Genomic DNA, 15,449 nt, shown 5'->3' with positions numbered 1-15,449 from the left:
CGGGCCCAGTGGAGGAGGGTCGCCTCTGAGTTTCTTTCGAAGATGCTCTGAGCCTCCCGGTGGGACCCCAGATAGGAGAAGCCACACTGGTGGGACTGATCAGTCCCCTGCACGTCTCAGGGTCCCGGCTTCCATTCTGGGTCTCTGCTCTTCCCCTTAGGCTGGGACAGACAGGGGCGGAGAGCAGCATCCTGTCTGCTCGCGCTGCTGTGTCCCAATCCTGTCTCCATCTCCGTGGCAAACTTGTTCATTTACTGGGAGAAAATGACGGGGAGTTTCATTTTAGGGAGCCCGCTCCTTGGAATGGGTAAAGTCGGGGTGCTCCTTCCCTGGGACTATTGGAATCGAGGGTGCCCTAAACAGTCGGGCTGTGAGCAGAAAGCTCTTGGGGTTAGACTTTCCTCTTTGCTTCCATTTTAAGCAAGTGGTGGGCCGAAGAGCTTGTGCGACCATCCCTGGCACCATTGACGGTGCTCCCAGCCCTGCCAGGGGTGATCCTTGAGTACAGGGTTGGGAGGAAGCCCTGGGCATGGCTGGGTGGGGCCCTCAAGCCGAAACCAAACCCATAATAATTAACAAACGGTTCTGGGGGCCTCTGGAGGAGGGAGCCGGACGCCGCTCTCACCCCGCTGCGGTGCCAGTCCTCAGCTCCGGGATATCCGCTGTGGCTTGGCACCTCGGAACAGTCAGTGGTCCTTCAGCAGAGGAACGGGCAATGGTGAAGGCTGCTGGTGAGCCACCGCCTGGAGAATGTGGTGACTTAATAATCCGCGAAGGGATTCCGGAATCCTGAATTCTGAGGACAGGTCTGGACGGCGTGAGGGCAGGGAATCATACTCAGGCGTTTTTCTAACGGTGTCGAAGCTTCTTCCTGATGGGAACAGAGTCCCGGTGACTACAGCATTCCTGAAAATCAGGACATTCTGATCATCCACGGATGCTGATGTCGGAGCTCTGTGGGCTACGAGAGAAATGGGCTGTGGGAGCCATTGCAGCTGCGTTTTCTAGGGTCACCTGTCCGGGGTCTCAGGCAAGAGGGTGGCTCTCCCGAGCTCAGGCCTGGGCCCCTAGAGCGTCTAAAATCTGGGAAAGAGGGATTTGTGTGTGTGTTTTTTTTTTCTTTTTGGGTCACAGTTGGGTGACGAAGCTCAGGGGTCACTCCTGGCTCTGCACTCAGGAATTAATCCTGGCGATGATCAGGAGACCATATGGGATGCTGGATGGAACCTGGGTTGGCCACATGCAAGGCAAACGCCCTCCCCACTCTGCGATTCTTTAGTCATGGCAGTTTACAGCTCCTATCCAGGTGACCTACGGGAATCATCATTCAGCAGTGAGAAATAGGACTTGAGGATGAAATGTTTCGTACACTCCCCTCGAAGTCAGGTTAATACTTCTAGAGACACTATATGACTATTTACCCTTTCAGCCATACACGCATATTTAAATACCTAAATTGTAAGGTGCATTTGCATAATTGAGTGCCCCCACCTCCCACCCCTGCCCCCATTGTCATGGACTAGTTTATTTCTGGAGCTGAGCTGCCGGGAGGGTTTAATTGAGACACACACTGAAAGTAACAGCGGCGGGACAAGTAGCAGCTCCCACGCAGCTCCATTTGCCCTGTGCCAGGGCAGGGATAGCAGCACGGGTGCCCCAAGGAGGCCAGAACAGGGCCCAGGGTGGGACGTCCCCGCCAGAGGCGGCTGGGCACCGGCCATGACAAGTCCTGCCTGTGGGGAGGCTGCTCACCAGCTTTGTAACTGCCGAGGCCGTGGTCCCAGCCAGAGGCAGGACTGAGCTCCCTGACGTGAGGCGAGTGGGAGTTTCAGATCTGGGGTCTGCGAGGTACTGGTGCCAATGGAACCAACAGAAATCAAAGGATGGTGGGGAGGAGTGACTAAGGAGCACTGCAGGGATGAGCAGAGGCAGAGGAGGGAACCTGGAGCACTGCCCGGAGTTGGTCCTCTGTCCTCTGATGTGTGTGACATTCATTTTCACTGAGGGCTGGCGACCTGAAGAAAAACAGGCAAAGTTCCTGGAATGGTCCAGATAATTATGACTTTTTACCTCTGGAGGTTGGACGGGGCTTTGTCTCAGCAGGAAGGAGACAGCCGTGATTGATGTTGACAAAGAAGCTTGTTTCAGATGAATCATTATGATGATAAAGAACCCTAGAGCTTCATGTTATGAAGCTACACACTACCTGTACCATATCAAGAGAGAGAGAGACAGACAGACACAGACACACACACACACACACACACACACACACACACAGAGAGAGAGAGAGAGAGAGAGAGAGAGAGAGAGGAGACAGAGACAGAGACAGACAATGTTCATCATCATCATCACCCCGTTGATCGTTGAATTTCTCGAGTGGTCTCAGTAACGTCTCCATTTGTCCTAACCCTGAGATTTTAGAAGACTCTCTCTACTCGTCCTTTCCAATGGTGCCGCATTGGAGGCTCTTTTGCAAACTCCCCATGGTGTATTCATATGCCAAAACCAGTAACAATAATGGGTCTCATTCCCCTGACCCTGAAAGAGCCTCTAGAAAACTTTAATTTGCCACAATCTGGATCAATCACGTGGATGTGTTCCAGTGGCAGTGGGCCACTGTAGACCAATCATGCATCTCCCTTAGTATATTCTTGGCCCTGGGTTCTGCCCTGTCAATTGGTGTCAACCCAAGAGCAGAAGGAGTTACGAGCCAGAAAGAGGCATGAACATTTCTCTAAACACGAGGAGAAATGTCATGTTGGTACTCTATGACTATAAAGAAAAGATTATTGAAAAGGCTTAGCAAATAGCTTTTCATCTGCCAAGTGACATGTTCTATAAATGGAGAAAATATCAAAACTCACTCCATGGTTCATTAACTTTGTTTTTATAACAGTTTAGTACATTCATTTATCAATCAGTGGTTGCTTTTGGAGCTCTTACATTACATACACTGTCTCTGCCTTTACATTGACACACACACACACACACACACACACACACACACACACATTGTAAGTCTCAGGATAAAACAATTGAGTGAAAGACGAGGCTTCTCTTCTGAGAAAGGGATTCTACTTCCCTCCTGGATTTTGCCTTTAGTACGCTACATTTTTTTTTTAGATGACTAGCTCAGTAAATGTTTAAAGTAAAGGTGCTTTTTTCTAAGCACAAGATTTTGTGGTAGGTTCAAATTTGTTAGGAAGAAAAGTGATGCTTACAATAACGTGCCGTGTTTAACAGCGGCCCTGCAGTTGGCCGAAAGACACAGGAAGAGCCGCCCAGCACCAAGGGTCAGGGAAAAGCGGATCCCAAGGGCAGTGATGTGCTCATTGCAATGAGGCCTCCCCCCGGGAGAGCAGATGCCCATCAGTGCTGGCGCGGCGGTGGAGGGAAGCCCTATCTCCGCTGGCGGGAAAGCGAATGGTTTCACCTCTGGAAGAAGAGATGTTTTTCAGCACGTTAAAAACAGAACTCCTATAGGATCCGGTCAGTGCACAAACACAAATACTCAGAAGGACCCACACACACACCTCAGTTTGCATGTGGGCTGTGACAACCAACATCTGGAGGCAAACCCAGTGTTCCACGATGGAGCAGCGGCCAAGGGGGTCATGGCAGAGACAGACAATGGCGGATGCCCAGCTGGAAGGAAAGACACCACGAGGGCAGGAGATGGAGGACAGGGAAGGGACAGAAGCAAATGATGTGGACCCTCAGACTCTGACGCCAGAATGCAGGTCACCGCGAGACAGGGTGGGGGGCTGAAAGGGGCCAATCTGTGGTGTTGGGGGGATCCTGGCCCTTCTGTGGGGGTGTGTTGTGGTAACGTGGGGCCCCTGGGCGTGTGGTGTAGACAGTTGCACTCTTGTAAACCCTGACCCCCTCGGTGAGAATTAAAATTAAAACCAGAGTGTGGGGGCAGAGCTTAAGATCCCACTGGGCTGGTGGTCCCCGCACGTCTGGGCTGGTGACAACGCAGGGGTCCAGGAGCTTCCTTGTATGTGGCCAACCGCCGGTCCAATGCCTGGCTCCCCTGACCACAACAGGACTGACCCCTGATCGCAGAGCCAGAAGTAAGCCCTGAGCACTGCCGGGTGTGGACCAGCCCCCCCAGGCACCCCAAAACTCCCCAGCACTTGTTAATTTCTACAGCTGGTTCTCGTTCTTCATAGTAGTTCTCCGCATTCTCCAGAGTTCCCACAAATACTGCACCAGTGAAAACTACTGCCTTAGAAGACCAGGGTCAGGTGACACTGAGACACTGGCCTGGACCAATCAACGAGTCACCCGGATTGGGATTCAGTCATACAGTGTTCCAACACCCGTTCCTTCACCAGTGCACATTTCCCACCACCAATGTCCTAGTTTCCCTCCCGCAGCCCGCCTTCGCCTGTCTCTACTCTCGTTCTCCTCCTCCTCCTCCTTCTCCTCCTCTTCCCCCTTCTTCTTCTTCCTCCTTTTCCTCCTTCTCTCTCTCTCTCTCTCACACACACACACATGCACACATACACACACACCCACACACCCCACTTTCCTTTTGGGCATAATGGCCTGCAATCCTAGTGCTGAAAGGTTGTCATGTACGTCCCCTTCCAGCACTCCATTCTTGTCAGTGATCATTTCCAACCCTCATTGTCATAATGACCCCTTCTCTGTCCTGGCTGCCCTCCCGTCGCCCACTCGTGGCTAGTGTCCAACTAAGGGCCACTCCACCTGTCCCTCATTTCTACTGCCCTTGGCTGTTAGTCTCATACCATTTAACACCTTTGCTAATGTCTGCTCCTCTACTTGTCAACCCATCGACTCCCATTCACCCCAACACACGCAGGTGTCTTGGAGCCAGGCAGGTCCCCTTAAAGCAAAAATGCTGAACATCAACGTCCGGATGCAGGACAGTGAAGCAGCTTGATGCATGTCCTGCCTGCATGAAACTGACAAATACTTTGCACAGGAGGCAATTCTGCCAAGCCTGATGACTTGATCTCCTACAGGCCAATCCTTGTTCAGACCCGTCCATTCAGGATGGTGGCGGGGTGGGGGGCATACTTGCACTCCTTCTGGGAGGGTTGATCCTCTGAATAAAATTGGGTTGAAGCTGGCCCCAGGTGCCTCGACACAGAACACAGAAAAAAACAAGTTTCTCCTAAGAGAGCGGCCAGTCCCCCTCTCGAACCCCACGGGAGGCTGTGGAAATGAAACACAAAAGGCGCACGGGAAGGATTTTAACAGCGTGTAAGTTCCCAGGTAATTGTGTGGGAGAGTCAAAGCTGGGCCCAACAACCGGCCTCTCAGACCACCCAAGAATGACCGTGTAAGGGAGAACAGCTCAGAAGGAAGGAGGACCTGAGAGATGGTCCAGGGGTTCAGGTGCACCCTTGCAGGTGGCTGATCTGGGTTCGATTCTCAGCATGACCAGGGTGCCCCGAGGTGCATCCTGAGGTGCTCTCCTCCCTTCCCTAGCAGTGCTGGGGTGGCCTGGGTAATCCCTGGACAAAAAAAAAAAAAAAAAAAAAAAAAGAAAAAAAAAGAAAAGAAAGAAAATGGGCCACACTACAGAAGGTTTTTTTAAAATTTTCCTTCGAAGTTTATTTTGACTTTTCATTTTTGGATCACCAAGCAGCTGTTTAAGGAGGATGCACAGAGAGTGATTCCGGCACTTTCGGAGAGTACATGAGATTTGTTTGTCACATTTGGTCCCCTCGCCCAGCCCATCACTCCGGCTGGGTGAGCAAGAGCAGCCCGGAGGGTTCCGGGGGGAAATACATAACCGTCTACACAAACAGGCAAAAAACCGTAAGGTGGCTGGTGGCCACAGGGCGCGGGAGCGGCAGAGTCTCTGTGAAGTGTCCTCTCGCCTACCTGGGCGCAAGCCGCCTCCAGGAAGCGAACACGCCGAAACGAGAATTCTGCCCTCTGGAAAGAGCTCCTTGGCCGCATGCAGTCAGAAACAGGAAGGACAGCATCTCATCACTTGATAAAATCCAGGCAGTTCACTTAAAGGGGTTAAGGGGGAAAAAAAACAAACCCCAAAACTTCTGTTTTTCCTTTTTTTTTTTCTTTTGAGGGACTGTCTGTTATCACTGTAGAAAAGGCACTTGGAGTTACTGGGACCGGAATTGAAGGACTCTTGGTGGAGAGAAATTTCATTCAAAAGCTGGGATGTAGCAGAGATGTCACTGAGTGAAAGGAGACCCTGAAATGAACCACCGAGAGACGCAGGACAGATGAAAACGAAGGGGTGACACCTGTACAAAACGCACCGCCCGCTGGGCTGGGGGCCCACTCCCACCCCCGGCACAGAGCCACTGAAGGGGGACCCGCTGTTTGCGCAAGGGGCAGGCAGGGTGGCCACCCCCTGCGCATATCGCGGGGGGCTGCTCTTCAGCGTCCTTGGGTCAGGGGCCGGGCAGACACATTCAGATCTTGCCCCAGCCCTCCCTGGAGGTGAGACCCCCGGGGGGACACATGGGGAGGGCCCCCGACTCTTCACTTCTGCGGCCCAGAGCAAAGCAGGGAAAAGTCCGCTGCCCACTCGGGCTGCCTCCACCGCTTCAGCGCAGGGGAGAAATTTTTGGCAATTGGGGGCGGGGGTCCCACCTTTGGGGGTGAGGGGCGCCAGACTCTGCTCGGGCTCATTTGATATTGAACGCCATCAGGGGCCTCTCCTCCCGCCGCTGCCAGGGGCTCTTCTTGTCCTCGCCTTGGTCGTCGTCGTCGTCGTCATCCTCGTCATCCTCTTCCTCTTCCTCCCGGGCAGGTCTGGGCGCTTGGGGGGCGCCCGCGGGCTCGGCGGCGGGGACGTCGGCAGTTCGTCTGGTGGTTTCCTCCTGCAGGCTGGGCAGCTGCCCGCCGCTCCGCCGGCCCCCGCCGTCCAGCAGGCACCGCAGCGCGCTGTCCTCGGGGGCGCACGCCACGGCGCCCCCCTCGCCGCCGCCCGGGTCCAGCGCGCGCTCCCGGTGCACCAGCTGCGCGTAGGCGGCGCCGTCGGCCGCGCGGGGCTCCTTGGCCGCGTGCTCCTGGACCGGGGGGTGGCTCTGCGGCAGGGCCAGGGCGTCCCCTCGGCCCTTGCGGGCCGCCTTGGGCTCGTTCATGTCCACGCCCGAGTCCAGGCTGGCGTCGTTGCTGCCGTTCCTGCCGGCTCTTTGGAGGTCGATGTAGGAGTGTCGCACGTGCGCGTTGGAGCGGCCGTCCAGGGAGACGAACCAGGCGCGGGGGTGCGGGAGCGGCTTGCCGCCCCCCAGCTCCATCAGCGCCTTCTCGGTCAGCAGCTGGACCTCGCTGTTCATCTGCGCCAGCGCCGCCTCGTTCAGGGACGCGGGGATGGACAGGGACTCGGACACGCGCGCGCCCGCCTCCTGCAGGTGCTGCTGCGACACGGCCTGGCACGACAGCGGCTGCCCGGGGATCGGGCCGGCGGGGTGCGGGTAGAGCTCCGCCTGCAGCCTCTCGATGTCCAGCTGCTGGTCGGCGGGCACCACCAGGGGCTGGCCCACGTACGAGTGGTCGCCGGGGAGCTTCATGTAGTGCGCGGGGATGACCAGGGCGGGCAGGACCTTCCGGTACACGCTGTCGTTGACCTGGTCTACGGAGCTGCAGCAGATGAGCTGGCCGGGCCGCGGGAAGGAAGAGGGTCTTTCTAGGTGGTCCACGGAACGTGACATCAGACACTCGGTGGCCGGCCGGCGGTCCAGCAGCTGCTCCTTCTCGGGCGAGGAGGCCGCGGGGTAGAGGTGCTCCTGGATGGTCAGCTTGCTGCCCGCCGCCAGCGAGGCCTGGCTGTCCCGCTCGGGCCTGTCGAAGAGCGGCTGCGCGAGCATGGCGTTGTAGCTGCGCCGGTAGTCCCCGTGGCCGGGCGACTCGTAGCTGTCCCTCTCCAGGGACCGCCGGGACCTGAGCGGGAAGAGCTCCACCGACTTGCCGAGCGTGCCGCCGGGCGTCAGGTTGTCGAAGGAGCCCTGGCTCTTGTCGTGGTCCGGGTGCGACAGCAGCTCCTCCCGGGAGCTGAAGTCCTGCGAGGTGCTGTAGGCCAGCTTCAGCACGGGCGCGTGCAGGTCCCCCTCGCCGCCCGGCGACAGCAGCTCCCGGGGGACGCCGCCCAGCAGCTCCTTGGGGCCCGGCGCGTCCGGCCGGCCGTGGCCGCTGACCGAGAGCGGCCCCGGGAACTCGGACTCCCCCCGGCGGGAGAAGAGCAGGTTGATGTGCGACATGGACGTGGACTGGTCCCTCTTGGAGCTCTCCAGCGCGGCCGGCAGGTGCAGCTTCCGGTGCTGCTGGCGAGGCTTCAAGCACTTCCGCCTGCGGGCCCAAGACACAACGGGCACCCGGGGTGAGAGTCACGCGGGGCAGCGGGCTTCCCTGCGCGAGACCCCTCCCCAGCCCGGCCCTGGTCCCGTGGTGCTGACTGAGCCCCGGCTCCATCCAGAGATCTCAAGCCTCCATCAGAGCACTGTCCCCCGAGTCTAGAAGCAGTCTGCCCGCCAACCGAACAGATGAGGGAGCCAATGGAGAGCAGTTCTACTCTGTCCTTGGAAATGCCCTCGGTCGGCCTCTGGAATATTCTGGAAGGGCATCCTATGACCCCGGGCTAGCTTTCCCGACTCTCCTCCTTAGCCATATTGTGCCACAGACTAATGCCTCCCACACCTGTTTGCTCATTCACCCCTTACTGACAAGGTTCAGATCTTAGGTCTGTTTTCAAGAGCACTTTGATACAGTAACAACAACGACAACAATAATAGTAATGCAGTCACCTCAACATCAACGCTGGCAAAAGAGCTTTCCAGATTATAAAATAAAGGGCAGCGCCCCCCCCCCCCCCGTGTCCCCCCAACTAGGACATTACCTGCAGTAATACAAAAGGAGGCACAGCAGAACCAAGAGGATGAAAGCCATCCCGCCCAAGATGGCCAGGAGGAAGAGCGTGTGATACGCCGTGATGTCCTGGGTGACAATGGGACCTAGAAGGGCAGGAAAGGGCGTATTAGGTGGACGGAAGTCAAGGAGGGGTCAGCCTCGAGCGCATCGGCTCTGTCTTCCTCCTCGTCTTTCCAGAGGGGTGCTCTGACTGCGCTTTCGAGGATGGGACTGGATCAAGGCGCTCCCCTGAGCCGAGCTGTGGGTGGGGGCCGGCTGCGCGCACACACACACACACACACACACACACACACACACACACACACTAACTAGGGCAATGCCAAGGAGGCGTCTTTGCTGAATGATCCCAAGTGAAGGTGTGAGGCTGCTGTGGTGTGAGTCCTCCCTCAGGAGCCTGTCTGAAAGGCAGGTGCTTTTTTTTTTTTTGCTTTTTGGGTCACACCTGGAAGTGCACAGGGGTTACTCCTGGCTCTGCACTCAGGAATTACCCCTGGTGGTGCTCAGGGGACCATATGGGATGCTGGGAATCGAACCCGGGTCGGCTGCGTGCAAGGCAAACGCCCTACCCGCTGTGCTGTCGCTCCAGCCCCAAGGCAGGTGCATTTATAGGAAGCAACGGAGCTGTAGTACGTTGTTGGGACCAACCCTGAGAGCCGATCACTCCCACGGGAGGGGCCTTTGCTGGGAACGGCCTCACAGGTATGAAATAAATCGATTAACTTGACAAACAGCCCCAGGGCCAGAGAGACAATTTAGCAGGCTGGCACGCAACTCCATGCAGGTGCCCTGGGCCGGATCCCTGGCACCACATGGGCCCCTGCCTAGAGTGATTCCCGAGCACAGCTAGAGGGGGACTCCTGAGCACTGCCAGGAGTGGCCCTAAACCCTCAAACAAGACAGAAACCACCTGCGGCATCTGCACAGACAGGGTTGTCACGTGATCCTAAAAGGCCTCAGAGTTTCTAAAGGAAATTCCCCCACGGCCATTTCCTTTCCCAGAGGGCCTGCAGAGCTCAGCAGAAGGCCAGCACTGGGCTCGCGAGCTGCACGACTCCGCCCTCAGGCCTGCACTGTCAGGAACCCCCGAGGCCACGCGCCTCGGCCTCTCCTGGCCAATGGTGTGAGCACTGATGCTGATGCCACTGACCAGAGTGACAGAAATGCGAGAAGACTCCAAATTACATGGTGGGCACCTTCTGGCTTGGGGAGCCCAGAAATAATCTCTAGATAAGAAGGTGTGTGCTAGGGTCATATGACATGAAAAACACCCATTTCATTCATGAGTTACTGTGCTTTTGGTTTGGGGCCACACCTGGCAGTGCTTAGGGATGACTCCTGGCTCTGCACTCAGGGGGACCATGTAGGGTGCCAAGGATTGAACTTGGGTCAGCCTTGTGTGCCAGACAAATGCCCTGCCTGCTGCACTCTGTCTCTCTGGTCCCCCTTCGTGATTTTCTGAAGGGAGAAGTTTCCTCAAAAATCTTTTGAAAGAGGGCTGGAGCGACAGCACAGCGGTGAGGGCATTTGCCTTGTACGTGGGCGACCCAGGTTCAATCCCCAGCATCCCATATGGTCCCCTGAGCACTGCCAGGAGTGATTCCTGAGTGAAGAACCAGAGTAACTCCTGTGCATCAGCGGGTGTGACCCCCAAAAAGTAAAAAAAAACTTTTGAAAGAGATGAATCTTCAATTAGGTGAGCCAGGGAAACGCATGAGATTTTGGAAACGGGGTCATTGTTTATGCTTAAAAGCTCAAGCCCTCCTAACGGCGGGAGGGTGGGGCTCCCATTTCTCCAAGTTGGAAAATGAAGTGAAAACCATATTGCCTGAATCATCCAAGGACACATTTTTTCACACAAAGATAATCCCCACAGGCCCAGGGAAGGCGTTGGTCAGAGTTACTAAAACATGTGCAATATATCCAAGAAAATCATGTCCACAGAACTAAAAGCTCCACCAATTAAGGATTTAAGATGCCATTAGATCAGCTTCTGCCCGTGCAGATCATTTAAGTTCTTTCAGATTCACAAACATACTTCGCTTCCTGCTCCCTGGAACATTAGAGAGGAATCCTAGTTGGCAGGTGATGCGGAAATGGACATCATTCACATAGCCAGCGTGAAGGATGAGAGACCGCCCGCCTCTTCAGGCTCTTCTCAACGTCAGAGGCATGCTGGGGGCTGTGGCGGGCTTCCTGGTCTCTTCCCTCACTGCTAAGAAAGTGACGGTGGGGTTACCTCAGCCCTTCTCTCTCCCCTCTTTACAGGAGCCTCAACTGAGGCATGATGGGAAAACTGGCAGCCACAATGATCAAAAATACAGCTAAGGCGGGGGCAGAGAAATAGTACCATAGCAAGGCCTCGTATAAGGCCGACCTGGGTTTGACCTCCATCACCGCATATGTACGCCCTGAGCACCACCAGGTGTGGCCCCCAAACCAAACCGACAAAAAGAAATGTATCTAAAACTTGACTTTCACAGGGGTAAGAGCTTGGCTTGTACGTGGCTGACCTGAGTGTCTCCTGGCACCACGGGTGGTCCCTTAAGCACTGCCCGGAGTGACCGCTGAGCCAGAAGTGATCCTGTGCACCGTTGGGTGCCCAGTATCCCCTCAAACTTTCACACACGGTCTCTGTGGCATCTGCCTTGATACCGAAGGCTTTCCTGTCCTTCCTCTCTCCCTTCTTTTTCTTCCTTCTGCCCATCCTGTCTTATTCTAACTAGTCCAGCTATGGAGATTTGGACATTTTCCTACTGAAAAGTGACCATCATTTTGTTGTTTTGGCCACACCAGTGATGCTCGGGGCTTTCTTCTGGCTCTGCTCTCAGGAATTGCTCCTGGTGGTGCTTGGGGGACCTTGTGGGATGCTGGGGATCGAACTCACTTTCACTGTATGCAAAGTAAGCGCTGATCCGCTGTACTATCGTTCCAGTCCTGAAACTGACCTTCTTTAAGAGAATAAACAAACACCTCCCAAATTGCACCCTAGGACCAGTGTCCTTAGATCATTCCTGCCTTGGGGCAGGAGAGTGTGGGGGGGCAGTACCACTCACTGGAAATAAATGTGGTAGTTTTCAAGGCTCACCCCACTGAGGACGGGCTGATTCTGTGACCCCGGAAGCATATGTGTTTCCTGCCCGTGATGAGTCTATTGCTAAGATACTGCCAGCACCACTGTGGGCCTGTCCTGTCCACGTGATGAGACCCCTTTAGATCACGGCCATTTCTGCATCGCGGGCTCTGTTCACTAACCTTGAGTGTGGGACCTTCTAGTCTGAGAAGAACCACAGGGACTGAGTGGAAGAACTTCCCCGAGTGACGGTGGCACAGGGGAGCACTGTCTCAGGAACAGAACCCGAGGGTGCTCCCAGCCACGCGAGCGTCACTGGGCTATGTCAGGGCATGAAAGTTAAAACACTCAACTTGGGTGGGTGAGTTATTTGGGGACCACACCCAGGAATGCTCAGGGCTCCCTCCTGACAGTGCTCAGGGGACCATAGGAGGTGCCAGTGATCCAAACTGGCCCAGACAGGTGCAAGGCAAGCGCCGTCCCCTCTGTACTCTCTCTCTCCAGCCTCCAAACACCCAACTTTTAGTTTTAACTGTAGCACTGTCATCCCATTGCTCATGGATTTGCTCGAGCGGGCACCAGTAACGTCTCCATTGTGAGACTTTTATTATTGTTTTTGGCATATCGACTACACCACGGGGAGCTTGTCAGGCTCTGGCGTCGTGTGGACAGGATACTCTCGGTAGCTTCCCAGGCTCTCCGAGAGGGGCTGAGGAACTGAACCCGGGTCGGCCACGTGTGAGGCAAACACCCTACCCGCTGTGCTATTGCTCCAGCCCAACTATTAGTTATGCTTTGCAAAAATATCAATTCATTCATATCTCCTACATGGACATGAATATTCATTTAGACAGGAAGCAACTGTGCTTTTCTAAATTTTTTGAACCTGGAGTCTTTTTTTAAAGCCACATCAAGCTTCTCATCCCTCTCAGGCCTGCAGTGGGGAGTCACTACCACACCTTCTTCCTGCCTCACGGGGCTGGGCTTCGCCTGCCCACCGCCCCCCAGCTGACCACCGGGTTCACCCAGTGGGCTTTGGAGAAAGGGCTCCCCAGGGCAGTTGGCCAAGGCAGGAGTCAAGTGCTATTTCCTACTTTTTAATATTCTTATCTCCTGTGGGGAACTTTCGGCTGGCACTGGCCACGCCCCGGCGTATGATACCTCGGCTCCATTTGTGGGTCTGCAGACGGACCACCATGCTCAAGCCGGACCCTTCAGGCTCCTCACAACATCAACCCAAGGGGCTGGAGCGATAGCACAGCGGGGAGGGTGTTTGCCTTGCACTCGGCCAACCCGGGTTCGAATCTCAGCATCCCATAGGGCCTCCTGAGCACCGCCAGGAGTAATTCCTGAGTGCAGAGCCAGGAGTCACCCCTGAGCATCGCTGGGTGTGACCCAAAAAGCAAAAAAAAAGCTCAACCCAAGCCCCTCGCACGCTGCAGCCTGGCGTCACGTACCTGGATTGGGAGGCGACATGGCGGCCGCCCAGTAGCCCAGCTGTGGGGCGATGTACGTCCACGTCAACTGGCTGCCCTCCTGGTGCACGAGGCCCAGACCGCTCTTCAGCCACGTTCCTGGGGACAAAGCAGGAAACACCTCAGCTCAGGCCTGGCTAGCACCCCGGGAGCTGTGGGCATCTTGTTCATAACCAGCAGGAGCTGTGCAACGTTTAGCTTTGCTTTGTCCTCCAACACACGGACACTAGGGCCGCAAGCGGTGTGAATCAAGCGACGCTGGAGCGTGAGCCACTGGTGGTACACGTGATGTATGTTCGGCAAACAGCTCCTAAACGTGGTTGGTTTTCATCTTTGTTTTCTCTTTTGTTTTGTTGGTTTTGGGGTATTAGGGTGTTAGTCAAGCTTCCCAAGATGGGGTCACTGGGCCCACCCCCTAAACTCAGAACACAGGAGGAGTGGGTCTGAGCAGAGGTGAAATTCTCGGTTCCAAATGAGAGCCGGAGCACGGAATTGCTGTGTCCGCCCTAGGGATTGTTTTCCCATGAAACCAGTGAGCAAGAAACACATTGCTAATTAGTCAGCAGTCACAGTGTCTGCTGGTCAGTGACCCGACCCTTCTCACTCGGCAGAGCCGAAGGGAGCTGTCCTCGCCGAAGGGGCAAGTGCTGCTCGGGACTGGCAGATACAACAGTCTGTCAAGGGAAACTCACTCCAGCCAGCAGCCTCCTCCGGGAAGCATCAGATCACAGCTACGCTAAATTATTAAAACTTGAAGCAAGCAGTCACTCGGTATTTGGCAGTGATATGTTCCCTGGGTATCTTCAGGATGATTTTGAAAAAAGTCTTAAAAATAAATGTGAGCTAAGTGGCCGATTGTTTTTCCCCACTCCAAGCTGTAACTGAACTCTCAAAGACTTACTGAAACAAGTTCCACGGAAGAGACGGGAAGCCAAGATCCTGGCTGAGCTGGAGAAAGCAGTTGCCATAAGCAGCTGGAAGCAGTATTCTGACAGAGGGCAGCATCAGTGAAATTTAGTGAGGGGGGCACTCGGAATTTATAGTAGGTGTTGATACGTTTCCAGAATTTAGTTGTGAACGCCTAGTCCCCGACATTAGGAATCTCGCCCAAACGAAGGTTCGAGTAACAGAGAAGTTTGCAAACATGTGCACTGATGTGGCAAGATGCCCTGTGCCAGGGCTTGTTAAAGAGCTCGTTAAGTGGAACTCTGGCGAAGAGGCAGGCGTGCACTGGAGGAAAAACACCAGAACCCACAGTTCCAAGAAGACACTCATCATGTCCGATAAGACGCTACCATGTGGGCAGCGAAGCTCTAAACTATTTGCATTATTGGTGGTGGTGTGGTTCTTTCAGAGGACCCAGTTGGCCATGGGGGACAAGTTGGAGGCCAGGGTGTATAGGTGCTGGACCCGTCCTGGAGACTAGGGGGCCAGTGGTCGGACGGGGTGGGAGGTTAGGCCCACAGGAAGGAAATAAGGCAGGAAGGGGTCAAAATCAGAGAACGGTCCAAAAATGTTGCGTAGAATGACGGACTTGCAGGACAAAGTCAAGTCTCTGAGTGGGGGCTTCAAATCCAATGGGGTGGGTGGGGGACAGCAATCTTGTCTCTGAAAATTCCCGTGGGGCGGGGGTCACGGCCGCACTCACAGAAGACTGGACAGGCTTTAGGGATGGCTAGCCCTGTGGAGAGTATTTCTGCGTTGCTAGGCAACAGGGCCAACAAATGTCCGCTGTGATATGAGGTCACTGTGTTCTGATTGTCCTCCCCTCGGGCGGCACCTCCCCTCATCCGGCCCCCCCCCCCGACATTGGGCTGCGTGGCCACACTGCTCTGCCCCCTGGCTCTCTGGCCTGGGCACCCCCACTGCATCCTGCCCACTGCACCCCGGGGACCACGTCCATGGGGCTTGGCCTGACCCCTTCCTAAACTCTCATGAGTGCTTGCTTGGATCACGTCTCTGCATCCTGCAAACGTCCCCACCTCTGTTCCTGCAGTGGCCCTGGGGGAGATGCCTGCTGCCCG

General features: G+C 55.4%; 1 protein-coding gene across 2 annotated transcripts in view; it reads right to left on the bottom strand.

The window, feature by feature from the left end:
* Positions 1–5,572: 5,572 nt before the first annotated feature.
* The window catches only part of FAM171A1 (family with sequence similarity 171 member A1), a 65,649-nt gene continuing 55,772 nt past the window's right edge, over positions 5,573–15,449 (bottom strand). The window contains exons 6-9 of one of the 2 annotated variants that reach the window (XM_055146721.1): positions 13,408–13,524; positions 8,849–8,963; positions 6,604–8,301; positions 5,573–6,199 (exon numbers count right to left, since the gene is read on the bottom strand). In XM_055146721.1, coding sequence (XP_055002696.1) covers positions 6,639–8,301; positions 8,849–8,963; positions 13,408–13,524 — 1,895 coding nt within the window. In that variant the 3' untranslated portion in view covers positions 5,573–6,199; positions 6,604–6,638. Of the gene's footprint in view, positions 8,302–8,848; positions 8,964–13,407; positions 13,525–15,449 lie in introns of both variants that reach the window. The other variant, XM_055146720.1, reaches the window with a different exon arrangement.

The sequence above is a fragment of the Sorex araneus genome, chromosome 9 (genome assembly GCF_027595985.1).
Source record: "Sorex araneus isolate mSorAra2 chromosome 9, mSorAra2.pri, whole genome shotgun sequence".
In the NCBI taxonomy this organism is placed as follows: domain Eukaryota; kingdom Metazoa; phylum Chordata; class Mammalia; order Eulipotyphla; family Soricidae; genus Sorex; species Sorex araneus.
This window is presented reverse-complemented; position numbering and strand designations above follow the sequence as displayed.